General features: G+C 48.2%; 1 protein-coding gene across 1 annotated transcript in view; it reads right to left on the bottom strand.

Moving 5' to 3' along the window:
- Positions 1–26,536, bottom strand: part of LOC123758371 (cadherin EGF LAG seven-pass G-type receptor 3) — a 46,351-nt gene that overhangs the window by 16,960 nt on the left and 2,855 nt on the right. The window contains 7 exon segments of the mRNA XM_069324825.1: positions 1,146–1,332; positions 5,324–5,430; positions 6,640–6,825; positions 7,508–7,721; positions 8,032–8,213; positions 12,213–12,390; positions 23,841–23,983. Of these exon segments, the coding sequence (XP_069180926.1) occupies positions 1,146–1,332; positions 5,324–5,430; positions 6,640–6,825; positions 7,508–7,721; positions 8,032–8,213; positions 12,213–12,390; positions 23,841–23,930 (1,144 nt within the window). The 5' untranslated portion in view covers positions 23,931–23,983.

Genomic DNA, 26,536 nt, shown 5'->3' with positions numbered 1-26,536 from the left:
AGAGAGAGAGAGAGAGAGAGAGAGAGAGAGAGAGAGAGAGAGAGAGAGACAGAGAGAGAGAGAGAGAGAGAGAGAGAGACAGAGAGACAGAGAGACAGAGAGACAGAGAGACAGAGAGACAGAGAGACAGAGAGACAGAGAGAGAGAGAGAGAGACAGACAGAGAGACAGAGAGACAGAGAGAGAGAGAGACAGAGAGACAGAGAGACAGAGAGAGAGAGAGAGAGAGACAGAGAGACAGAGAGACAGAGAGAGAGAGAGAGACAGAGAGACAGAGAGAGAGAGAGAGAGAGAGAGAGAGAGAGAGAGAGAGAGAGAGAGAGAGAGAGAGAGAGAGAGAGAGAGAGAGAGAGAGAGGCAGAGAGGCAGAGAGACAGAGAGAGAGAGAGAGAGAGAGAGAGAGAGAGAGAGAGAGAGAGAGAGAGAGAGAGAGAGAGAGAGAGAGAGAGAGAGAGAGAGAGAGAGAGGCAGAGAGACAGAGAGAGAGAGAGAGAGAGAGGCAGAGAGACAGAGAGAGAGAGAGAGAGAGAGAGGCAGAGAGACAGAGAGAGAGAGAGAGAGAGAGGCAGAGAGACAGAGAGAGAGAGAGAGAGAGAGAGAGAGAGAGAGAGAGAGAGGCAGAGAGACAGAGAGAGAGAGAGAGAGAGAGAGGCAGAGAGACAGAGAGAGAGAGAGAGAGAGAGAGAGAGAGAGAGAGAGAGAGAGGCAGAGAGACAGAGAGAGAGAGAGAGAGAGAGAGGCAGAGAGACAGAGAGAGAGAGAGAGAGAGAGAGGCAGAGAGACAGAGAGAGAGAGAGAGAGAGAGAGAGAGAGAGAGAGAGAGAGAGAGAGACTGACTAAACAAAGCAACACAGGAGCAGCCTTAATAGGGAAGAGAAAATATAAAAAAAAGTTTGTTATTTACAACAAATATTTTGTAAAGAAAATCTGTATTTACAATTTAAAATCTTAAGTAACATTTGAAGTTTGATTTTAAAAGTCCTTGATAAATACAAGCCTAACCCCCTGGTCTTGAAATTTCCCTTCCTAATATTAAAGAAAATTTCACATTCATTCTTGCTGCAGCAAATGTTTCTACATTCTAACTTGCATTACGTTTCCCTAATATTAAACAAGTGTTCAAGCCGAGGCGGTGAGGATACTAACACATATTGTCGGTGACCTTGGTGAAGTTGATAGGAGTGGTGGAGTTGACTTGTCGCAGCAACTCTGAGGTCCACTGGGTCAGGTTCTGCATCACGCCGGCAGACCCGGAGTTGTCCCCTTGCTGCACATTCAACATCATTTCTTGATTGTTTGGGGCAAACAAGCTGCTCACTGCGTCGTATAAACCCTGCAAATATTAATAAATAAATTAAAATATATTTGACTGAAATCGATGTTAGAAAAAGCCCTCGACACCTCTCTCTGACCTCCAATAGAAACAAGCCTCTCTCCCCGTCAGACTTGGGGGGCCTCGGTGCTCGTACAGCAACGCAAATTGCTGTACCAGCCTTCCTGTCCTTCTCCTCCTCTGCATCTGGCAACTTAGTGAAGGAAATTCCACCCGAGTACTTAGGTCAGCGGGCTGGGGTTCACGATCCCAACCTTGCACACTGTGCTACCGAGTGGGCCTCTCCTGCAGGCCCATCACTCCAACCACCATCAACAGCCCACAAGCAATCTTGCTGGGATGGCCCCATTGTAGTCCAAGGTGCTGCAGAGTGCCTGGGTGCTGCAACACCTCAACACGACATAGCTAGCCTCACAGCAGTAGCTTGCAGTAGCAGCCCCACATGCAGGGGACCTCCTCTTAGCAACCCCATTGTCGGCAACTGGCACACGTTTCACACCACACACACTTATGTCAGACCAATCCAGGCTGGAGCTGCATATTCCAGGAGTCCATACATAGTTAAACACAAGACAAAGTTAGAGAAGATTCAGCGGTATGCCACCAGGCTCGTCCCGGTGGCATACTGAGAGGTATGAGCTACGAGGAAAGGCTAAAGGAGCTGAACCTCACGTCCCTTGAAAACAGAAGAGTAAGGAGAGAAATAACCACCTACAAAATTCTCAGGGGAATTGACAGGGTGTACAAAGACAAACTCTTCAGCACGGGTGGGACACGAACAAGGGGACACAGGTGGAAACTTAGTACCTAGATGAGGCACAGAGACGTTAGAAAGAATTTTTTCAGTGTCCGAGTAGTTAGTAAATGGAATGCACTAAGCAGTGATGTGGTGGAGGCTAACTCCATACACAGTTTCAAATGTAGATATGATAGAGCCCAGTAGGCTCAGGAATCTGTACACCAGTTGATTGACAGTTGAGAGGTGGGACCAAAGAGCCAAAGCTCAACCACCGCAAGCACAATTAGGTGAGTACACCCTCTGAATTGCTGTGGCCCTCCGCCTTGCTGCTCCAATCCATATAAAATATAGGTGTATTTGTGGCAAGGGAGTCAGTGACAGGTATGGCCTGATCTGCCAAAGCACAGGGGAATGGCACTCAAGGCACAGTGAAGTTAACAACATCAATACGAGCCTCACCACAGCTGGACGACCAGTTGAGAGAGAGCCCTCTTACCTGACGACCCATAACTTTGATGTTACAGATGGGATCACAGTGACCCCCTAGAAGAATGACAAGCAGTTGGTGTGGGATTACAGGTGCGTATCAACCCCTCGCTAACACCTACATTGACTCTAGTTTTGCACACCCGGGTGGCACTGCTACTCACACGAAATAAGCTAAGTCCCATACATACAGAGAACTGAATCAACACTACAATTTTGTCCCCATTGCTTCCAACACATTTGGAGCCTTGGGTAAGAGTGCCACTATTTTCTTGAAGGAACTGGGTTCTAGGCTTATTGAAACAACAAGAGACCTCAGAGCTTCCAACATCCTTTTCCATCGCCTCAGCGTGGTGATACAGCGGGGAAATGCTCACTGCATTCAGGGTTCCTGCCTGGCCATTTGAGGAGGTAGGGGAAATTCGACAACCTATGATAAACAACTTTGTATCTTGTAAAACTCCTTTTTTGTAAAAAAATTTAAATAAAATAAACACTATATATATTAAATATAATATTATAGTGTAACGGGTACCAGACTAAAACCTCTATTCTTTGTTTTAGCTGGACGTTATTTAACGGTTCTGTTGTCCAGACTGATAAAGAGTGTATGGGCCAATAATAGGCTGAGTATACAAAGATCCAGGTTTACAGAGCCTGTGTCCTGAGCACTCTACTTTATGGCAGTGAGTCTTGGACACTCCCCGCCCGTCAGGAAAGACAGCTGAATGCCTACCACATGCGCTGCCTCCGACACATCTTGGACATCACCTGGCAGGACAAGGTGACAAAAAACAACGTCTTGGGGAGAGCAAGAATCACCAGCATGTACACAATGCTGAAACAGAGACGAATGCGCTGGCTCGGGCACGTTGTGCGAATGGGCGACGGCAGGATCCCCAAGGATCTCCTGTATGGAGAGCTGATGCAGGGAAAGCGTCCAACAGGCAAGCCCCAGCTACGGTACAAAGACGTATGCAAGAGGGACCTGAAAGTCATGGACGTCGATCTTGCTACGTGGGAGACACTGGCTGCAGAACGTTCAGCCTGGAGGCAGTCTGGGGAAAGAGGTCTCTCCAAGTTCGAGGAGTCACTTGCCAAGGAATCTGAGGCAAAGAGACAGAGAAGGAAAGCCGGTAGTCAGGAAGACAGACCAGCATCAGACTTTATTTGTGCTCGGTGTGGGATGGACTACCAATCTCGGATTGGCCTCATCAGTCACACCAGACGCTGCACCAGGATTGGCAACTAGGGCTCAACTCCATAGTCTCCCGAGACTGAAGGATGCCTACTATGTTGACAGTTGTTCCTGTTGCTCTGGTAGTGCCCGGTGCTGCCTGGTACCCTTGGTGTTCCATCACCAGGGCCACAGATACCAGGACACTGGTATCACTGGGCCTACCAGATACAAGCAACTCACTAAAGAACCTTTAAACGCCGTCACCACCACCTTCTCACAAATGCTTTCAACGTAATTAATCTAAAATGACTGGGAGAAAACCTAATCAAATAGTTCCCAGATACTAGAAGTGTGCGTCCCTAATTCTCAAGAGAGAGGAATGGAGAAGTGACTTTACCCGCGTCTTGACTCCAACAAGAGTGGATATAATAAGATGTTAAAACTTGCGGACACTGAGTCTACAACACAAGATACAAAGGATCGTGAACTCAGAATAATAAAATATATAACTGGAAAAACAGTCACTGAACACCATAAAAGATAAACACAGCGTTGCAAGTAATAAAACGTCATTTTCTGGGTGAGACCCGGAGGCTCTCCGGAGCTATCCGGCTGATGTGCTAATGTCAGACTTTGGCATCAGTCATGCGTCACTTAAGTCACTTAAGGCCTACCGGGGACCACGGCCAGAACCTGAACCCCTCAGAGAGGCACGAGGAGCAATGGCCTATAGAATCCCCCGTGTGGTTGGTAGCATTCTGTGTCTGCCATTGACCGGGTCAACAACCCAGAGAAGTAAGCGTCCCAAAGCAAACCCTTTTTCTGGTTGAAACAACTACTGACAGTCAAACTAGTGGACAGAACTACCTAATCAAAAACGAGCAAACGAGCATGACGTCATCACACAGCTTGTTTGCGCAGCTCCCCCCCCCCCTCCCAGGGAAGGGTAAGGGGGAGCCCAGACCCCCCCTCCCAGGGAAGGGTAAGGGGGAGCCCAGACCCCCCCTCCCAGGGAAGGGAAAGGGGGAGCCCCAGACCCCCCTCCCAGGGAAGGGAAAGGGGGAGCCCCTTTCAAACTGCAGGAGCCGTGCAGGGAGGCAAACAGTGAGGCAGGAGCCGTGCAGGGAGCCACACAGTGAGGCAGGAGCCGTGCAGAGAGGCAGAGAGTGAGGCAGGAGCCGTGCAGGGAGGCACACAGAGAGGCAGGAGCCATGCAGGGAGCCACACAGTGAGGCAGGAGCCGTGCAGGGAGGCACACAGAGAGGCAGGAGCCATGCAGGGAGCCACACAGTGAGGCTGAAGCCGTGCAGGGAGGCACAGAGAGAGGCAGGAGCCGTGCAGGAAGCCACACAGGGAGGCAGGAGCCGTGCAGGTAGGCACACAGAGGCAGGAGCCATGCACGTACCCACACAGGGAGGCAGGAGCCGTGCAGGGAGGCACACAGTGAGGTAGGAGCCGTGCAGGGAGGCTCACAGAGAGGCAGGAGCCTTGCAGGGAGCCACACAGGGAGGCAGGAGCCGTGCAGGGAGGCACACAGTGAGGCAGGAGCCGTGCAGGGAGGCACACAGTGAGGCAGGGACACTAACCAATATCTTGTTACACTGGAGGGCGGAGACGTTAGTGAACACGGAGGATGTGACGTTCATCACAATATTGAGCATCGTCTGGAAGGACGCCGTCGCCTCCGGGGACTCTGTAAGGTGAAGCACTACTGTGTATACACCAGCCTCAGCTACTGACACGACCAGCACTATGTTGCTCTCCTTAGTGAGCACTGTGAAGCACTAGTAGAGGGAGCACTGTGAAGCACTAGTAGAGGGAGCACTGTGAAGCACTAGTAGAGGGACCATTATGAAGCACTAGTAGAGGGACCATTATGAAGCACTAGTAGAGGGAGCACTGTGAAGCACTAGTAGAGGGAGCACTGTGAAGCACTAGTAGAGGGAGCACTGTGAAGCACTAGTAGAGGGAGCACTGTGAAGCACTAATACAGGGAGCACTGTGAAGTACTAGTACAGGGAGCACTGTGAAGCACTAGTACAGGGAGCACTGTGAAGCACTAGTACAGGGAGTACTGTGAAGCACTAGTAGAGGGAGAGCATCATGAGGGAGATATACTCACGGGTGGGGCTGGCAGCAGTCGTGAGGGAGATATACTCACGGGTGGGGCTGGCAGCTGTCATGAGGGAGATATACTCACGGGTGGGGCTAGCAGCAGTCGTGAGGGAGATATACTCACGGGTGGGGCTGGCAGCTGTCGTGAGGGAGATATACTCACGGGTGGGGCTGGCAGCAGTCGTGAGGGAGATATACTCACGGGTGGGGCTGGCAGCTGTCATGAGGGAGATATACTCACGGGTGGGGCTGGCAGCAGTCGTGAGGGAGATATACTCACGGGTGGGGCTGGCAGCTGTCGTGAGGGAGATATACTCACGGGTGGGGCTGGCAGCTGTCGTGAGGGAGATATACTCACGGGTGGGGCTGGCAGCAGTCGTGAGGGAGATATACTCACGGGTGGGGCTGGCAGCTGTCATGAGGGAGATATACTCACGGGTGGGGCTGGCAGCAGTCGTGAGGGAGATATACTCACGGGTGGGGCTGGCAGCAGTCGTGAGGGAGATATACTCACGGGTGGGGCTAGCAGCAGTCGTGAGGGAGATATACTCACGGGTGGGGCTGGCAGCTGTCGTGAGGGAGATATACTCACGGGTGGGGCTGGCAGCAGTCATGAGGGAGATATACTCACGGGTGGGGCTGGCAGCAGTCGTGAGGGAGATATACTCACGGGTGGGGCTGGCAGCAGTCGTGAGGGAGATATACTCACGGGTGGGGCTGGCAGCTGTCGTGAGGGAGATATACTCACGGGTGGGGCTAGCAGCTGTCGTGAGGGAGATATACTCACGGGTGGGGCTGGCAGCAGTCGTAGAGGAGCCATCAGACGAGGCTGCCAGAGTGTTCTTAGTGTTCTGGTCATTGATGATGTTGTTGAGTCCGTTGATGAGTGTGGCGGCCGTCTCCGGGTCCTTCATGTTGGCCTGAGACACTTGAGCTTGGAAGTCCGCCGGGGAGCTGGAGGCGAACTGTGCGGCTGTGGTGGAGGAGGAGGAGGCTCAGTCTTCAAGTAAGACCTTCACACAATATACTGGATAACGTTAATACTCTTGAAGAAATGATTAGAGGAACACCAGGCTTATGAATCTTAGGTGGACCGTAGAAATAAGGAAGAGGTAAACAAATGACACGAAAGCGTTTATAAGATCGAAGTCAAGAGGACAAAGACTGGAGAGCTGTCTTAGTTTGTGGTTGAAGGAAGTTTTAAGACGACCCAAGGAGTTGTTAGTCAGGGGAGCATATGTGTTGGGGTCAGAGAGAAAGACAGGTGCCTTGACCGTGAGGTAGTCCTCACGGTCAAGGACAACCACCTAATTGCATTTGTCGGAAGGAAGGATATTAATAGGGTTGTTAGCTTTCAGGGAGGCAAGGGCAAGCTGGAAGCGACGAGGAAGGTGGTGATTTGTAGAAAAACCGCCATGGGTGGGGATAAGCCCCCCCCCCCCCCCCGTGAAGACAGACAGCTCCGAAAGAGTATTAGAGTTAGACTTCATAAACTTATCACAGGAACCACTGAGATCAATGCCACCACGAAGGACAGGTGAAGCAGCAAAACAGAGATTCTACCAGTCTCTAAGCGCCAGCAAGAACTGTTTCTTGCTGGCGCTTAGAGACTGGTAGAAGGTTGGTAATACACTCTGGGTGTTCACCAGACTTACCGTAACCACCCATAAAGTAGAGAGTCTCCGTGTCGTTGAGCTCTTTGGTCCAGGTGGCGAGTTCGTCGACCTGAGCGTTGAGGAAGTTCCTGTAGGTGGTGTCGTCCGCGTCCATGTGACACCCGACCATCATCTTGGGCGGAGAGAGCGCGTTCTTGGCCGTGGCTGACGAAGGCATCCTCCTCTGCGCCTGCTTCTTCTGCATCACAAACAGCTGCCGGATGCATCACAGTAAGAGCAGGCGCCGGGTGCAGGTTATATAGCTCAGCGTCCCAACACTCAAGTCGCCACACAACATTCACGAGTCAATACGGACCAAAAAGGTCAACAATTTCACATTTCCCGTTAAAGTTGTCGATGGACATGATTAGCATATACAATAATATATTTATAAATAAAGAAAATAATCAAACAAGTTAACAGGCGGTTGTAACGGTCGTGGGTGATTGAGAGGGAGTTGTGGATAGTTGTAAAGGGGATCCTGGATAGTTGTGAGGGCATACAATAAAGCGTGCATGACCTACCTCAATACCCGAGTCATTGAGCGCGGGAGGAGCCCAGCGTATGGCGATGTTGGTCCAGTTGAGAGTGTCGAACTGTCCCACAGTCTTGGTCTCCCAGTACTGGCCGCCGGTGGAGACCAGCGCGTACACCCACACCCCGTACAGCGACACCCTCACCCCGGGGTGGCCGGCTGTGTCGCCTCCTGCAGGGGTAGAGGGTCACGGTGGTGGTGACTGTGGTCACGGTGGTGGTGACTGTGGTCACGGTGGTGGTGACTGTGGTCACGGTGGTGGTGACTGTGGTCACGGTGGTGGTGACTGTGGTGCTGGTGACTGTGGTCACGGTGGTGGTGACTGTGGTGGTGGTGACTGTGGTGGTGGTGACTGTGGTCAGGGTGATGGTGACTGTGGTCAGGGTGGTGGTGACTGCGGTGGTGGTGACTGTGGTGGTGGTGACTGTGGTCAGGGTGGTGGTGACTGCGGTGGTGGTGACTGTGGTGGTGGTGGTGACTGTGGTCAGGGTGATGGTGACTGTGGTCACGGTGGTGGTGACTGTGGTCACGGTGGTGGTGACTGTGGTGGTGGTGACTGTGGTCAGGGTGACTGTGGTCACGGTGGTGGTGACTGTGGTCACGGTGGTGGTGACTGTGGTCAGGGTGATGGTGACTGTGGTGGTGGTGACTGTGGTCAGGGTGATGGTGACTGTGGTCACGGTGGTGGTGACTGTGGTCACGGTGGTGGTGACTGTGGTCAGGGAGGTGGTGACTGCGGTGGTGGTGACTGTGGTGGTGGTGGTGACTGTGGTCAGGGTGATGGTGACTGTGGTCAGGGTGATGGTGACTGTGGTCACGGTGGTGGTGACTGTGGTCACGGTGGTGGTGACTGTGGTCAGGGTGGTGGTGACTGCGGTGGTGGTGACTATGGTGGTGGTGGTGACTGTGGTCAGGGTGATGGTGACTGTGGTCACGGTGGTGGTGACTGTGGTCACGGTGGTGGTGACTGTGGTCACGGTGGTGGTGACTGTGGTCACGATGGTGGTGACTGTGGTGGTGGTGACTGTGATCAGGGTGATGGTGACTGTGGTCAGGGTAGTGGTGACTGTGGTCAGGGTAGTGGTGACTGTGGTCAGGGTGATGGTGACTGTGGTCAGGGTGGTGGTGACTGTGGTCAGGGTGGTGGTGACTATGGTCACGGTGGTGGTGACTGTGGTCACGGTGGTGGTGACTGTGGTCACGGTGGTGGTGACTGTGGTCACGGTGGTGGTGACTGTGGTCAGGGAGGTGGTGACTGCGGTGGTGGTGACTGTGGTGGTGGTGGTGACTGTGGTCAGGGTGATGGTGACTGTGGTCACGGTGGTGGTGACTGTGGTCACGGTGGTGGTGACTGTGGTCAGGGTGGTGGTGACTGCGGTGGTGGTGACTATGGTGGTGGTGGTGACTGTGGTCAGGGTGATGGTGACTGTGGTCACGGTGGTGGTGACTGTGGTCACGGTGGTGGTGACTGTGGTCACGGTGGTGGTGACTGTGGTCACGATGGTGGTGACTGTGGTGGTGGTGACTGTGATCAGGGTGATGGTGACTGTGGTCAGGGTAGTGGTGACTGTGGTCAGGGTAGTGGTGACTGTGGTCAGGGTGATGGTGACTGTGGTCAGGGTGGTGGTGACTGTGGTCAGGGTGGTGGTGACTGTGGTCACGGTGGTGGTGACTGTGGTCACGGTGGTGGTGACTGTGGTCACGGTGGTGGTGACTGTGGTGGTGGTGACTGATCAGGGTGATGGTGACTGTGGTCAGGGTGATGGTGACTGTGGTCAGGGTAGTGGTGACTGTGGTCACGGTGGTGGTGACTGTGGTGGTGGTGACTGTGGTCAGGGTGATGGTGACTGTGGTCAGGGTGATGGTGACTGTGGTCAGGGTAGTGGTGACTGTGGTCAGGGTGGTGGTGACTGTGGTGGTGGTGAAAGTTGGGGTGGTGGAGTGTGACTCACCAGTGGATACAATGGTCTGAAAGTTGGGGTGGTGGAGTGTGACTCACCAGTGGATACAATGGTCTGAAAGTTGGGGTGGTGGAGTGTGACTCACCAGTGGATACAATGGTCTGAAAGTTGGGGTGGTGGAGTGTGACTCACCAGTGGATACAATGGTCTGAAAGTTGGGGTGGTGGAGTGTGACTCACCAGTGGATACAATGGTCTGAAAGTTGGGGTGGTGGAGTGTGACTCACCAGTGGATACAATGGTCTGAAAGTCGGGGGTGGTGGAGTGTGACTCACCAGTGGATACAATGGTCTGAAAGTTGGGGTGGTGGAGTGTGACTCACCAGTGGATACAATGGTCTGAAAGTTGGGGTGGTGGAGTGTGACTCACCAGTGGATACAATGGTCTGAAAGTTGGGGTGGTGGAGTGTGACTCACCAGTGGATACAATGGTCTGAAAGTTGGGGTGGTGGAGTGTGACTCACCAGTGGATACAATGGTCTGAAAGTCGGGGGTGGTGGAGTGTGACTCACCAGTGGATACAATGGTCTGAAAGTTGGGGTGGTGGAGTGTGACTCACCAGTGGATACAATGGTCTGAAAGTTGGGGTGGTGGAGTGTGACTCACCAGTGGATACAATGGTCTGAAAGTTGGGGTGGTGGAGTGTGACTCACCAGTGGATACAATGGTCTGAAAGTTGGGGTGGTGGAGTGTGACTCACCAGTGGATACAATGGTCTGAAAGTCGGGGGTGGTGGAGTGTGACTCACCAGTGGATACAATGGTCTGAAAGTTGGGGTGGTGGAGTGTGACTCACCAGTGGATACAATGGTCTGAAAGTTGGGGTGGTGGAGTGTGACTCACCAGTGGATACAATGGTCTGAAAGTTGGGGTGGTGGAGTGTGACTCACCAGTGGATACAATGGTCTGAAAGTTGGGGTGGTGGAGTGTGACTCACCAGTGGATACAATGGTCTGAAAGTTGGGGTGGTGGAGTGTGACTCACCAGTGGATACAATGGTCTGAAAGTTGGGGTGGTGGAGTGTGACTCACCAGTGGATACAATGGTCTGAAAGTTGGGGTGGTGGAGTGTGACTCACCAGTGGATACAATGGTCTGAAAGTCGGGGGTGGTGGAGTGTGACTCACCAGTGGATACAATGGTCTGTAAGTTGGGGTGGTGGAGTGTGACTCACCAGTGGATACAATGGTCTGAAAGTCGGGGGTGGTGGAGTGTGACTCACCAGTGGATACAATGGTCTGAAAGTTGGGGTGGTGGAGTGTGACTCACCAGTGGATACAATGGTCTGAAAGTTGGGGTGGTGGAGTGTGACTCACCAGTGGATACAATGGTCTGAAAGTCGGGGGTGGTGGAGTGTGACTCACCAGTGGATACAATGGTCTGTAAGTTGGGGTGGTGGAGTGTGACTCACCAGTGGATACAATGGTCTGAAAGTCGGGGGTGGTGGAGTGTGACTCACCAGTGGATACAATGGTCTGAAAGTTGGGGTGGTGGAGTGTGACTCACCAGTGGATACAATGGTCTGAAAGTTGGGGTGGTGGAGTGTGACTCACCAGTGGATACAATGGTCTGAAAGTTGGGGTGGTGGAGTGTGACTCACCAGTGGATATAATGGTCTGAAAGTCGGGGGTGGTGGAGTGTGACTCACCAGTGGATACAATGGTCTGAAAGTTGGGGTGGTGGAGTGTGACTCACCAGTGGATACAATGGTCTGAAAGTTGGGGTGGTGGAGTGTGACTCACCAGTGGATACAATGGTCTGAAAGTTGGGGTGGTGGAGTGTGACTCACCAGTGGATACAATGGTCTGAAAGTCGGGGGTGGTGGAGTGTGACTCACCAGTGGATACAATGGTCTCAAAGTTGGGGTGGTGGAGTGTGACTCACCAGTGGATACAATGGTCTGAAAGTTGGGGTGGTGGAGTGTGACTCACCAGTGGATACAATGGTCTGAAAGTTGGGGTGGTGGAGTGTGACTCACCAGTGGATACAATGGTCTGAAAGTTGGGGTGGTGGAGTGTGACTCACCAGTGGATACAATGGTCTGAAAGTTGGGGTGGTGGAGTGTGACTCACCAGTGGATACAATGGTCTGAAAGTTGGGGTGGTGGAGTGTGACTCACCAGTGGATACAATGGTCTGAAAGTTGGGATGGTGGAGTGTGACTCACCAGTGGATACAATGGTCTGAAAGTTGGGGTGGTGGAGTGTGACTCACCAGTGGATACAATGGTCTGAAAGTTGGACACATCTACAGTTGTTTGGTTGATGCTCGAGTAGTAACTGTCTGTGATGTTCACCTTGACCCACACACTCAGACTGAAGCCCAGGGGACAGTTGGCGGGGTTGGCAGAGCAGTTGTCGAACGCCTTGTTGTACACCTCCTGCACCATGCACTGTAAGGGAAGGAGGGACGTTATACACGCAACCAAATCACATTATTAACCTGAAGTGTTCATGAGAAAATCAGTAGGAGCCGTTGTAACAAGAGTACATAGAACAATATAGTTGGCCAGTATAACAGCCACAGCAGAACAGGCAGAATACCGAGACTTATGACCAATAGAACAGGGATAAAATTTCAAGTAAGGGACCGACTAAACAAAGCCAAAGCAGCCTTAGGAAAACTGAGATTCCAAAGTACTGTGTACAAGCCTGAGTACTCTTCTGTTTTCCAGGGTTGTGAGGTTCAGCTCCCTTAGCCTTTAGCTCATTCCTCTCAGTTCCGGGACCAGTCTGGTGGCATACCTCTGAATCTTCTCTAACTTCGTCTTGTGTTTAACTCGATATGGACTCCAGTTTGGAGCTGCATACTCCAGGATTGGTCTTACATAAGTGGTATACAGGGTCCTGAACGATTCCTTACACAAGTTTCTAAAGGCAGTTCTTATATTGGCCAGTCTAGCATATGCCGCTGATGATATCCTTTCGATGTGGGCCTTTGGGGACAGGTTCGATGTGATATCGACCCCCAGATCTTTCTCTCTATTTGACTCTTGCAGGATTTCACCTCCCAGATGGTACCTCGTGTTCAGCCTTCTGCTCCCTTCGCCTAATTTCATCACCTTACACTTTCCTGAGTTGAACTTTAGCGCCATTTTCTAGATCATTTTTCTAGATCATCATCCAGTTTGTCCAGATCGTCCTGTATTCTCTGTCTATCTTCATCTGTTTTGATTCTTCTCATAATAGTTGCATCATCAGCAAACATTGAGAGGAATGAGTCTATACCCTCCGGAAGGTCGTTTACATATACTAGAAACAGGATGGGTCCAAGTACAAAGCCCTGTGGAACCCCGCTGGTGACATTTCGCCACTGATGATTTCCCCCTCACCGTTACTCGCTGTTTCCTATTGCTTAGATACTCCCTTATCCACTGGAGCACCTTCCCTTTTACTCCTGCCTGTTGCTCCAACTTTTGTAACAGCCTTTTGTGAGGTACTGTGTCAAAGGCTTTCTGACAGTCCAAGAAAATGCAGTCTGCCCACCCTTCTCTTTCTTGCCTAATTTGTGTTGCGTGGTCATAGAATTCTATTAGGCCTGTGAGGCACGATTTACCATCTCTGAACCCATGCTGGTGGTGTGTTACAAAGCTGTTTCCCTCCAGATGTTCTACGAGCCTTTTCCTCACAATCTACTCCATCACCTTGCATGGTATACAAGTTAGGGAAACTGGCCCTTAGTGCCTCTGCCTGTCACCCATTCAGTGCCTCTTGCCTGTCACCCATTTTTTGTAAATTGGGACTACAATAGCTGTCTTCCAGCTTTCTGGAAGGTTTCCCGTTTCCAGTGACCTGTTATACACCATAGAGTGGCACACTTAGTGCTTCTGCACCTTCTTTTAGAATCCATGGTGAGATTCTGTCAGGCCCAACAGCCTTCGACACATTCAGCTCCAACAGATTCCTTTTGACCTCATCACTGGTGAGGTAAAATTCCTCAAAGGTTGTTCGGTTTCCTCCTCATTTAGTGCAGGGACCTCTCCTTGTTCTATTGTGAAGACCTCCTGGAATCTCTTGTTGAGTTTTTCTCACACCTCTTTGTCGTTCTCTGTGTATCTGTTCTCCCCTTTTCTCAGTTTCATCACTTGTTCCTTCACTGCTGTTTTCCTCCTGATGTGGCTGTGGAGCAGTTTTGGTTGGGTCTTAGCTTTACTCGCGATGTCATTTTCATACTGCCTCTCTGCTTCTCTCCTCACTCTGATGTACTCATTTCTGGCCCTCAGTTATCTCTCCCTGCTCTCTGGTGTTCTGTTATTCCTGTAGTTTCGCCATGTTCTTTTACTCAATTGCTTCGCTGCCGCACATTCCTGGTTGAACCACGGATTCTTTTGTTGCTTTTCATTTTTCACTTTTTGGACTGGGATAAACCTGTCTGCAGCCTCCTGACACTTCTGAGTGACATAATCCATCATATCCTGTACAGTCTTTTCTCTGAGTTCTGTTTCCTATGGTATTCCCATTAGGAAGTTCTTCATCTCGTCATATTTTCCTCTTCGGTAATTTAGTCTTTTTCCTTCCAATCCCATCCTTGGATAGGTTATCCCTACTTCTTCCAGATACTCAAATATCAACGTACTGTGGTCACTCATTCCTATGGGGGCTTCATATTTGACTTCCCTTATTTCTGAGTCATTTAAGGTGAAAATCAGGTCGAGTCCAGCTGGTTCGTCATTTCCTCTCATTCTTGTGGGCCCCTTGACATGTTGACTCAGAAAGTTCCTTGTACTCACTTCCAAAAGTTTAGATCTCCATGTGTCTTCACCTCCATGTGGGTCCTCATTCTCCCAGTCTATCTTTCCATGGTTGAAATCGCCCACGATTAAGAGTCTGGATCCATTCCTGTAGGCAACTGAAGCTGCTCTCCCTATTATATTAATGGGAGCCATGTTGTTTCTGTCGAACTCTTGTCTGGGTCTTCTGTCATTTAATGGAGGGTTGTAAATGACTGCCACTATTATCTTAGGTCCACCCATTGTCATAGTTCCTGTTATGTAATCTCTGAATCCGTCGCAGCCCGGAATTTCCATCTCTTCAAAGCTCCAGTCCTTCCTTATCAGCAGAGCCACTCCTCCTCCCCCTCTCCCGTCTCTTTCTTTCCTTACTATATAAAAGTCCTTTGGAAACACAGCATTTGTTATGACTCCTGACAATTTTGTTTTTGTGAGTCCTATTACATCTGGGTTTTCTTCCTGCGCCCTTTCTGCCAGTTCACTTGCTTTGTTGGTAATCCCATCGATGTTTGAGTACATTACCTTGAAGCTCACTTTCCTATGTCCATTTTCACCCACCCTCCCCACTAGTGCAGGAAGCTGTTCCATGGGCATTGCTGCTTGTGTAGGCTCATCCTCCTGTGGGGTAGTTACCAGGGGTTCTGAGGGAGGTGGGGATGGGGGGGGGGGAAGGAGGGGATGGGGGGGGAAGGAGGGGATGGGGGGGGAAGGAGGGGCAGGGGGAGGATGGCTTAGAACTGGGGTGGGGGATGGAGGACTTAGTTGTTGTTTGTGCATAGTTAATCGCCTAGAAAGAGACGTTGTTGACTTGCCTATATACTGAGTTCTTTGGGGCTTACAGTCCCCATTCGGGCATGTGAAGGAATAGACGACGTTGGTTTCCTTCAGGGCGTTATGTTTGGTGTGAGGGCAGTTTTTCATGAGTAGATTAGCGGTTTGTTTGTTTTTGTAGTAAATTTTCAGTTGTATTTTCTGATTTTTGTCTGTAGGGATAACGTTCCTATCAATAATATCTTTCAGGACCCTTTTCTCCGTTTTATGAGCTGTGGAAAAGAAGTTCCTGTAACACAATCTAATAGGGGGTACAGGTGTTGTATTAGTGGACTCTTCAGAGGTTGCATGGCGTTTCACCTTTCTTTTTATGATGTCTTCAACATAACCGTTAGAGAAGCCGTTGTTGACTAGAACCTGCCTTACCCTACAGAGTTCTTCATGGACTTGCTTCCATCCTGAGCTGTTGCTGAGAACCCTGTCGACGTAAGCGTTGACAACACTCCTCTTGTACCTGTCTGGACAGTCACTATTGGCATTGAGTCACTTTCTTATGTTTGTTTCCTTAGTGTAGACTGCAGTGTGGAAGCCTCCGCTCGTTTCCGTGACTGTTACATCTAGAAAGGGCAGCTTCCCATCATTCTCCATCTCGTAGGTGAAACTTTACACAGAATTCTGCTCGAATGACTCCTTCAGCTGCTGCAGACATCTGACATCAGGCACCTGAATAAAAAGGTTTTCAACATACCTGTAGTATATGGCGGGTTTCAAGTCCATGTCAACTAAGACCCTCTGCTCGATGGTACCCAAGTAGAGGTTCGCAAACAGGACACCTAGGGGAGAACCCATGGCGACCCCGTATACTTGCTTATACATGTGCCCATCTGGACTCAAGTAGAGTGCCTCTTTAGTGCAGGCTTGGAGTAGCTTCCTTAGTATGTTTTCTGGTATGTCAAGAGGAGTACAAGCTGGATCCCGATACACTCTGTCCACTATCATCCTGATTGTCTCATCCACAGGTACGTTGGTAAACAGTGACTCTACATCCAGCGAGGCTCTTATCCCCATGGCCCGTGTTCCCCGCAGTAAGTCAACAAATTCCTTTAGAGACTTCAGGCTGAAAGCACAAGGTACACGAGTACCTTGTCAACAAGCAGTTGAGTCGCTTAACCAGTCTGTATGTGGGTATCTGGCTGATGATTGGCTGAAGTGGGTTTCCAGGCTTGTGGGTCTTGACATTCGCATATGCAAAACCAGGTTTGTATTCACCCAAATAATACAAACCTGGAAACCTACAGTTTCTGATATACTTTAGCTGCATTAACTCGGGAAATTAAATAAATCATAGAAAATATTATGCGTGCCGCAGCACGACAATTACTGGGACCGACTAAAGAGCCTAAATCTGTACTCCCTTGAGCACAGGCGGGAGAGATACATAATAATTTACACGTGGAAAATAATTGAGGGGCTGGTCCCAAACCTGCATACAGAAATAACATCACATGAGACCAGAAGGCATGGCAGGATGTGCAGAATACCCCCGTTGAAGAGCAGAGGTGCAACAGGTACTCAGAGAGAACTATCAACATCAGAGGCCCGAGACTGTTCAACACGCTTCCACTACACATAAGGGGCATAACTGGCCGACCCCTCACAGCACAGTGTTCAAGAGAGAACTGGATAAGCACCTCCAAAGGATACCTGATCAACCAGGCTGTGACTCATATGTCAGGCTGCGAGCAGCCGCGTCTAACAGCCTGGTTGATCAGTCCAGCAACCAGGAGACCTGGTCGACGACCGGGCCGCGGGGACGCTAAGCCCCGGAAGCACCTCAAGGTAAGGTAAGGTAACGACTGCGCATGTGCGAGCTACCCCGAGAAGGAGGAGAGACTGGCAAGCGACGCCATATTTAGGGCGTGTGTGAAGGTGATCACACAATCGTCTTCATAGAGCGCCATCCGTGCACCTGCGGACGCCAACAAGACACAGCAGCTTCATTACGTCACAGACACCGTGTCCGGCACATTAGTTTGTTCTTATCTTGTTTTTGTAGCTACATTAAATATTTCAGATAGAACAGTGTGTCGTTATGACGCGAGCCTTCAGTGTCGAACCCGTGAGTCTCATTCCCCTTAGCTACTTACATTAATTTCTATGAATACTTCAGTAATATATATTCTCCAATAGATTTTACATGTGAATCGTCTTTCAACTGGAGTACAAACACAAGCGAAACAAGCTTACGTCTACGAGTCTACGAGACACATGCTGCTCTTCCTACTAACAGCTAAGCGGTCTTTCTCGTTTTAGTAGATAAAATATTGCATTCAACTAACCACTGAATATATACGATTTTTTATATACATGCATATTTCTTATTCTTATCATTTATGAATTTGTTTATACATTACATACATTATGTCAACTAACCTTATAGAATAACCCCCAAAGTCTGTGATGGGAGTCTGCTCTATATTTACAGTAAACTACAGTTCATTTATTATACATAATAGATTCATTATATTCATTTGAATTTAATTGCACTTAATCATAGAGATCCATACGTACTGGTTCTCTAATTTATTTCTCTTTTCTAAAGAGTGGTCCTTCGAGCATATTATAATTATATATCATTTTATTATCATTGATCTAGAGCCAGATTTCCCCACACTACATGTACTCCAGGTTGCAATTCTTTGACCATGTCATGGTGCAGTCGACTAGAGCGTGTCTGGGAACACCCAGTAGATAGGTTCGAACCCTCATCACGGTTCCTGTGGATTTCGTCATTGATATATTACGTTAATGTGATTTCTGTGTGTATTAATGTGTATTATTATCCCTGTGTTCCCTGGTAAACAATAGGTCATTAGACAGCTAACTGCCACTTTGCACTCCTTATATATTTAGTTTCTCTGACAACTACCACACGGGCCAAACAACCACAAGAGGTGTTGTTATGAAGCAACACGCCCAGAGGAACGTAACACACAAACAGGTACGTCACCAGCCTGGCAGGTGAAAGCAGATTGGGCACGTGAAAGTTTCAGAATCTGCTCCATAGAGTGTTGCAGGTATGGCAGAGTCTCCCCCCATTACTGCTCCACGAGTGAGTGTTGCAGGTATGGCAGAGTCTCCCCCCATTACTGCTCCATGAGTGAGTGTTGCAGGTATGGCAACACAGCGGCTGTATTGCCATACCTGCAACACAGACTCGGTGGAGCAGATTCTGAAACTCTCAGGTGACGTTCTATTAGGACGGGTTTCTCTGGAACGATGTCAGGGAAGAACATAATATATGAAACTGCAGAAGGCCTATTGGCCCCGACGCCGCGGCTCTTGTTTATATTCACCCAAACTCATTATTGTATGTCTAACCTTCGCTAGAAACACACTAGAGATCCCTCGTCTATTGTGCTACCCGGTAATTGGTTCGGTAAGTTGGATTAGTATCAGGAACGGTTGAGGGCCTCAGGGCCAACAACACTGTACACCAGGCATGTCAGGGCGGATCTCATGGAAACTAAAATACTGAACATTTTGGAAGACGTTGATTCGGAAAATTTCTGTAAAATGTGAGATGTAACACAAACAAGGAGCAACGGTGTCAAGCTCAACAAGCCACAATGAAGGACTGAGAATAGGAGACGCTTTTTCACCTACAGGATTATAAACCCGTGGAACCGCCTACCCGCCGAAGCCGTAAAGGTCAAAACTGTGTTGCTTTCAAACATACCTGGAAAAGATTATCAAGCAAATGAAGGGACTATCAACAAGCCGTCGGCTTCCTGTCCTCGTCGAGGCCACTAGGGTTAGTGGCCCTCAGGTAAAACCAGGTAAATATATCAACACCAGTTTCAAAACCATTCATTACCAAGATCTTTCCAAAACTAAACTTATCAAATTTATAACATTCCATTACATCAATCATGTAATTATTATCATTCTTTTTTTCCTGTTTTTCAATTCAATTAATGCTTTGATATTTATTAGTATTAAGTTTTAGTCTCGGTGTTTTCCTCCCACACCTTGCCCGAAATGCTATACGTATTAGTGGCTTAAGGTACTGTATGTACTACCTCAATCTAGAAATCGAACATTATGTTTGTAACTCATCGTCTATGTATGTACTTTTACTTGAATAAACATTTATCTATTATTATTATTAAAAAAATCATACATCCCCTTTTATCTGTCGAGTGTATCTGTTTACACACTTTAGTTGTGTCACCCATCACTGTTGTTTCTAGAGCATGTAAGTGAAGGTTCTCTCTCGCGTCTTGAGGGGGAACTAATTCCTGGCATTAACTTTAACATTTATTTATTTATTTACATACAAGAAGGTACGTTGGGTTTATGAAAGTACATAGCATTGATGTTTTTACATTCTTGTAAAGCCACTAACATCCTTCTCTGTACGAGTCCAAGTGAATTTATATACATTCCTTGATACTCAGACCAAATACATAATATAAGTGAGGCATAACGAAGCCACGATAAAGGTTAAGAAAAATATTATTCTGACAGGCTTCCAGGTTGTATGTTTCTGTGAATAATTCAATTTCTCCCACCCTACCCATCAACATTGGTGTTCCTCAGGGCAGCATACTTGGCCCTCTCCTCTTTCTCATCTACATTAATGACCTTCCAAATGCCTCCCAACACCTCAAACTAATTCTATTTGCTGACGACACAATCTTCATTTACTCCAGTCCAGACACCCTTGCTCTAAATGCCACAGTAAGTACTGAGCTAAAGAAAGTCCATCACTGGCTAACTGCCAACAAACTTACCCTCAATATTGACAAAACTTTCTATATTTGTTTGGCAATAAATTCTCAAATCAAATAAATCTCAGGATAAACAATACCCAAATTTGTAATAAAGTAGATGGCAAATTCCTTGGCGTTTTCATTGACCACAAGCTGAATTTCCAGGGACACATTCTAAATATATAAAAAAAGTTTCAAAAACTGTTGGCATTCTTTCTAAGATCAGATATTATGTACCTCGCCCTGCCCTGGTGATGCTCTATTACTCTCTCATCTATCCTTATCTCAACTATGGTATTTGTGCTTGGGGTTCTACTACCCAAAATCATTTACGTCCTCTAATTACTCAACAGAAAGCTGCTATTAGGACAATATCTAACTCTGGCCCCAGACATCACTCGGTACCCTGACTCAAATCTCTGAATATGTTAGATATTAAGTTACTGCACATCCTCTCATGTGTATTTTATATATATATAAAACGCTGAACTGTAATGCCAATCCTGACCTTAAAAGCTTCCTAGAAGGTTGTAACAGAACCCGTGAGCACCACACCAGAAACAAATACCTTTTTGATATTCCAAGAGTACGACTTAGTCAAACAAGAAATGCTCTACAAATCAAGGGACCCAGAATGTGGAATGACCTTCCCAACCATGTTAAAGACTGTACCTCTCTCAACCAGTTTAAGATAAAAACTAAGTGCTACCTAATTAACTCCCTGTAACCTACCTCACCCCTAAATGTCAACTCATGTCTGTTATTTTTAAACAATGCTGTTTGTCGACCAAATTGTATATTGGCTATTTTCTGCCATGTTCCCCCTCCCCTTTTTAATTTTTTATTTTCTCAACACAATTTATACTTTAATCTCAATTAGTATTAAGTTTTAGTCTTAGTGTTTTTCCTGCCCGAAACGGTTTGCGTAATAGTGGCTTTAGGCATTGTATGTACTAGCTCTATCTATAAATCCATCAATGTTTGTATCACATCTTGTATGTGTACTTTACCTGAATAAGCATTTGATTTGATTTGATTAAATAACTTGTTGTTAACGTTTCTAGAAATGCAGAAGGCAGTCCCCATTGCGCAGTGGTAAAACACTCTCCCGGCACTTTAGCCAGGGTTTGTATCCTGTCCGGGGAGGATTTACTGGGCGCCAATCTTTAATTGTTGCCTCTGTTCACCCAGCAGTGAATGGGTACCTGGTTGTTAAACGGTTTGGCGGGTCGTGTTCCAGGGAATATTAGGAATAAGGACCTGCCCGGAACACTGCGTGCTGGCGGCTGTTGTAACAACTCTTCTATATACAAATCAATAAAATATATAAATAAATAAATAAATCTTAATACCCCTATTTATGTTATTGTGTAGATAAATGTATTCTACGTACTTTTTTTTTACTCAAAATCCTATTAATTATGTGTTTTATGTCTTTCTTGCACTCACAGGAGAGCTGGTGGCTGAGCGAACAGAACACTGGACGCGTGATCCTGTGGTCCCGGGTTCGATCCTGGGCGCCGGCGAGAAACAATGGGCAGAGTTTCTTTCACCCTGATGCTCCTGTTACCTAACAGTATATAGGTACCTGGGAGTTAGTCAGCTGTCACGGGTTGCTTCCTGGGGGTGGAGGCTTGGTCGAGGACCGGGCCTCGGGGACACTAAGCCCCGAATTATCTCAAGATAACCCCACATCGCAACTATCACTGTCCAGCTGATATTGTATTACCTATGGCGAGACCTCTACACTTCCCTTAGTCGTCTAGTATTACCTATGGCGAGACCTCTACACTTTCCTAAGTCGTCTAGTATTACCTATGGCGAGACCTCTACACTTTCCTAAGTCGTCTAGTAAGTTATTTTATGTAATTGTCTGAACTTATTTCTCGTCCTGTTTGTGTATCGGCTGCAAATTGTCAACTCTTGCATTTCACTCCAAAGTCTAAATGGTTTATTTACATGATTTCTAAGAGGTGTCCCAGGACACCCCAGGACACGCCACTTACTACAGTCTCCCCTTAGCCCAACCACTTGGGGTGGACGGTACAGCGACAGTCTCGCTTCTTGCAGGTCTACGATCAATGCCCGACCTTCCAAGTGGTTGGGCACCATTCCTTTCTCCTCCCCCACCCCACCCCCCCATCCCAATCTTTATCCTGACACCTTCCAAGTGCAGCCCGGAAGGGCATCGTTTTCGCCTGATAAATCCCTTCCCTTCCAACTTGTTACCGTTTATGCTATGCAGTCTTCACAATAACAAAGCTCTACTTCAACTTAGGACAGCTTCCCCAAAACCATGGATGTGACGGACCTCAGCGCCATCTATGATCCAAGTTCTGAACGATAACAGTTAACCCTCCCATTAATATTAGTTTCCCATCTTGTAGTCTCTCGTGCTGGGAGGTGACGAGCATCCTGAGACAGGCGAGAGAAGTGTGTGAAGCAGGAGGAGGGAAGTATTCTGGTCGACCTTTAGACGAGCTAGCCAGTGAGGCTAGTCAAGCGCTGAAGACTTCACTTGTTGAGCGCGCTAGGGAAGGGAAGGGGAAGGGGGCGCCTGAAGACGTCTCCATAACAGCAACTAGCGAGAGGCCAAGTGTGGCGTTGAAGATCTCGTCTGAGGAATATAAAAAGTGTCCGTCATCTTGAAAGCTGGCTAGCGTGAGGGCTAGTGATGCTCTGGATGACCTCTCATAGTGACTTGTAAACAGTAGTGATGGCTAATAAGAACGCTTATCTTTAAATGCTATTTGATTTCTTGCCTTAAACATTACACTACATTTCCACTAAGGTTAGGGACCTCTGATCTTGAGTAGGATCATAGAGTTTTAAAAGAACCCGGTTACGGAGGAGATCGTAACAATGGACCTCTAAGATTTAAGCGAGACATGCAAAGTACTCTATCGGGCCTTACTAATGTCAAGATATATAATGCAATTATCAAAGACGACACCAAGCTGCGAAGGCTGTTTAGCACCGTCTATGTCACAGGATATTCAACAGGTCTTAAATATCACTCAGGGTTAAATATACACAAGGTAAGCTACGTCAGAAGCATCGAACTCGCTAAGGATTATATTGATGGACTAGTGACTCAAGGGGGACACTGGGACAGGAATATGATCCTTCTGAGAATCTCGACCCAGCACCAGGAGGTGTCACAAAGAAGTCTACACAATGATGAAGTTGTTCCATCAAGTGACCGTGAGTTGAGCATGTGACTAATGTGCAGTGTACTTCCCATTGTCTATTACAGCAGAGAGGAGAATGCCATGAGAACAGGTCACATTTAAGAGTACCGAGTTTGTCATCAGTAACACCGGCAGTAGCCGACTGTGGTATGAATGACTGGGTAACATTCAGAATAAAGAATCCCTTTATGGGAGATATGACAGGCACAAAATGCCTCTTTAGCAGCGCCGTCCGCACGACTCTCACGGGAACACCTATGTGACTGGGTATCCACCAAATTGTAACTCTGCTAAAGATAAGACAGAGTAATGGATTGTGTTCCCACAGACAGACCATCTCCCTCCCGTCCCTCATGTTACTGCTACTGTCACTCACCTGGTGCTGCGACATGTCTAAAGAAATGCCGGTGCCAAAGCCAAACGGTCCTTGAATTTTTCGTATGCTGTCAGTCGGCATAGCTGACATGTTGGCGTCGATGGAGCCCCAGTAGTAGGTGGCAGTCTGGGCGTAGCCCACCGCTGTGTGGAAAATATATTTTTAAGTTATTCCCCGAGGGGCGAGTTTATTGGGCAGCGCCACTCATCCTGTGAGTGGACACACCGCCATAGTAGCATGTACAACACTCCCCAATAGGAAGAAAACCCACTGGGTTGTTCATCCTGTCACTTGTACCCAGACACAGCTGGGACTTGCAGAACTGGCTCAAGTGAACAGCTCCTCAAACAAGAAGACTAACATTCGTCAACCCTTAAAATCTTACGTTATCTTGCGGGTGCAAAATTGGGGACTCGCTGAGTGGAGTAAGTCAACAGGGTTAGTTTACCTGTGTGCTCTCACCCCCCACTGTGGTCAGTAGACAGTGTCCAGGGGTTATGGCCATTGTGTGTCCAGGGATTATGGTATGTCCTGTGGTTATACAGTGTTGATATGAATGTGGTATTGTAGTGAACTATACAGAGTACTGTATGTAAAATGTGTTTCAAGTGAATATATTATGTGGAATAGATATAAGTATGCCTGAAAAGCATAGGTTAACGTGACATGCTAAGTAACTATTAAAAGAAAGTGCCAAGCCAGGGAGACTATGCAGCTCCATTAAAGCTGAATGATCATTAAAATACGCCAGTTGTCACCAAAGAAGCCAATACGAGAACAAAGGCACACAAGGAGAACGATATCAAAGGTATATGATTCACCAAGGATTCTATCGAGAGACAAGTGATCGCAGGGGACAGTCGGGAAGCAAGACACACGCTCGTCCTGGAAGTCCGGACATTCAACAAGGATATGTGTGACTAAGAGGGACAATAAGGAGCAGGGCCATTAAGTGTCCGCGAGTTAGACATGTATGGCCAATACGCAACCTCGCCAGAGCCGTTTCCCACCGCCGGTTACGGTGGTAGGAGGATGGCCATGGGAACACACTACCCTTAAGAGCACGCAGTTCGTTTCCAGTAACAGGAGGCCAACAATCCTGCCAACGGGTAAAGATGGAGGAATGAATAACTGGGTAAAAGTCGAAACAAGAAATACCTTTACGGGAGATGGGACAAGAGCGGACAGCTTCCCTAGCGGCAGTGTCCGCACGCTCATTTAAAGAGACACCAATATGGCTGGGAACCCAACAAAACTCAACGGACTTAAATTTACTGGAAATAAGAAACAGCCAATGTTGAATCTCTACGACCACTGGATGAATAGGTTTAAAGGACCCGAGAACCATGAGAGCACTGCGAGAGTTACGACAACCACAAAGGAAGATTGCAACGAGAAAGTAAGAGACGAAGAGTATAAAGTTCTGCTGTGAAGACGCTAGTCTCTGGAGGGAGGCTACACACATAAGTACGGTCAGGAAAAACAACGGAGTAGCCCACACCGTCAGTAGACTTAGACCCATCGGTGAAGATGGAAACGTAGCGGGAGTGCAAAGAATAGTGCTCAAGGAAAAGGCGTTTCAGAACCATAGGAGGGGATAAAAGCTTTAGTAATGCGGGTCAAGGATGTACAATACTTCGGAAGGGGGACTCTCCACGAAGGCAAGGAAGGAACAATACGAGGAGATACATCAGAAATACGAACTGAAAGAGAATACTGTAGGCGAGATAACCGGACAGAAAAAGGGAGGTGGTGAAGAGGAACAGGAACCGCAGGAGGGGTAAAAGTTAAAGCACGACAGAGGCGAGAGGAAGGATGTTGGAAGGACCGCGCAAGATAGCGAAGACAGTAGCCATCACGACGGTCCTGGAGAGAGATGAAGCCAGTGTCAACATATAAGCTGAGGACGGGAGTCGAACGAAAGGCACCAGAACTGAGGCGCAACCCAGTATGGTGCAAAGCATCAAGACGGCGAAGAGTAGAAGAAGAAGCAGACGAGTAAGCAGGGCAACCATAATAGAGTTTAGACAGGACGAGAGAGGAATGTAAAGTGAGGAGAATGCACCTATCTGCTCCCCTAGAAGTTTGCGACAATACTCGAAGGAGGTAAGGGCCTTACATCAATCAACACGGAGGTACGAGATATGGGGAGACCAAGACAAATGAGTGTCAAAAATCAACCCCTAAAGCTTTAGCGGAATTGTATCCTTGTATACAAGGGGATGTCCATAAAGTGACAAAGAGGAACGAAGAATGACACACTTCCGATTAAGAGTCATAGCACAAATCTTAGACGGAGAGAACCTGAAGCCATGATCGGTGGCCCAAGACGACACGGCATCAATCGCAAGTTGAAGCCGCCGTTGAAGGAAAGGCGAATCATCACCCTGACAGCAAAGGGTAAGATCATGGACATAGAGAGCGGAGACGTCAGAAGGAAAAGAGGAAAGGAGACCATTGAGGGCAATCAGAAAAAGAGTAGTACTCAGAACACTACCCTGGGGCACACCCTCATATTGCTGAAAAGAGGCAGAGAGAGCGGTACGAAGTCTCACCCGAAAGGAACGACGAGAGAGGAAGCTGCGGAGAAAGAGAGGGAGATGACCACGAAGGCCAAAAGAATGAAGTTGAGACAGAATGTGGTATCACCAAGTGGTGTCGTAAGCCTTTTCCAGGTCAAAAAGGACGACAACAAC

The sequence above is a fragment of the Procambarus clarkii genome, chromosome 1 (genome assembly GCF_040958095.1).
Source record: "Procambarus clarkii isolate CNS0578487 chromosome 1, FALCON_Pclarkii_2.0, whole genome shotgun sequence".
Taxonomy (NCBI): Eukaryota; Metazoa; Arthropoda; class Malacostraca; order Decapoda; family Cambaridae; genus Procambarus; species Procambarus clarkii.
This window is presented reverse-complemented; position numbering and strand designations above follow the sequence as displayed.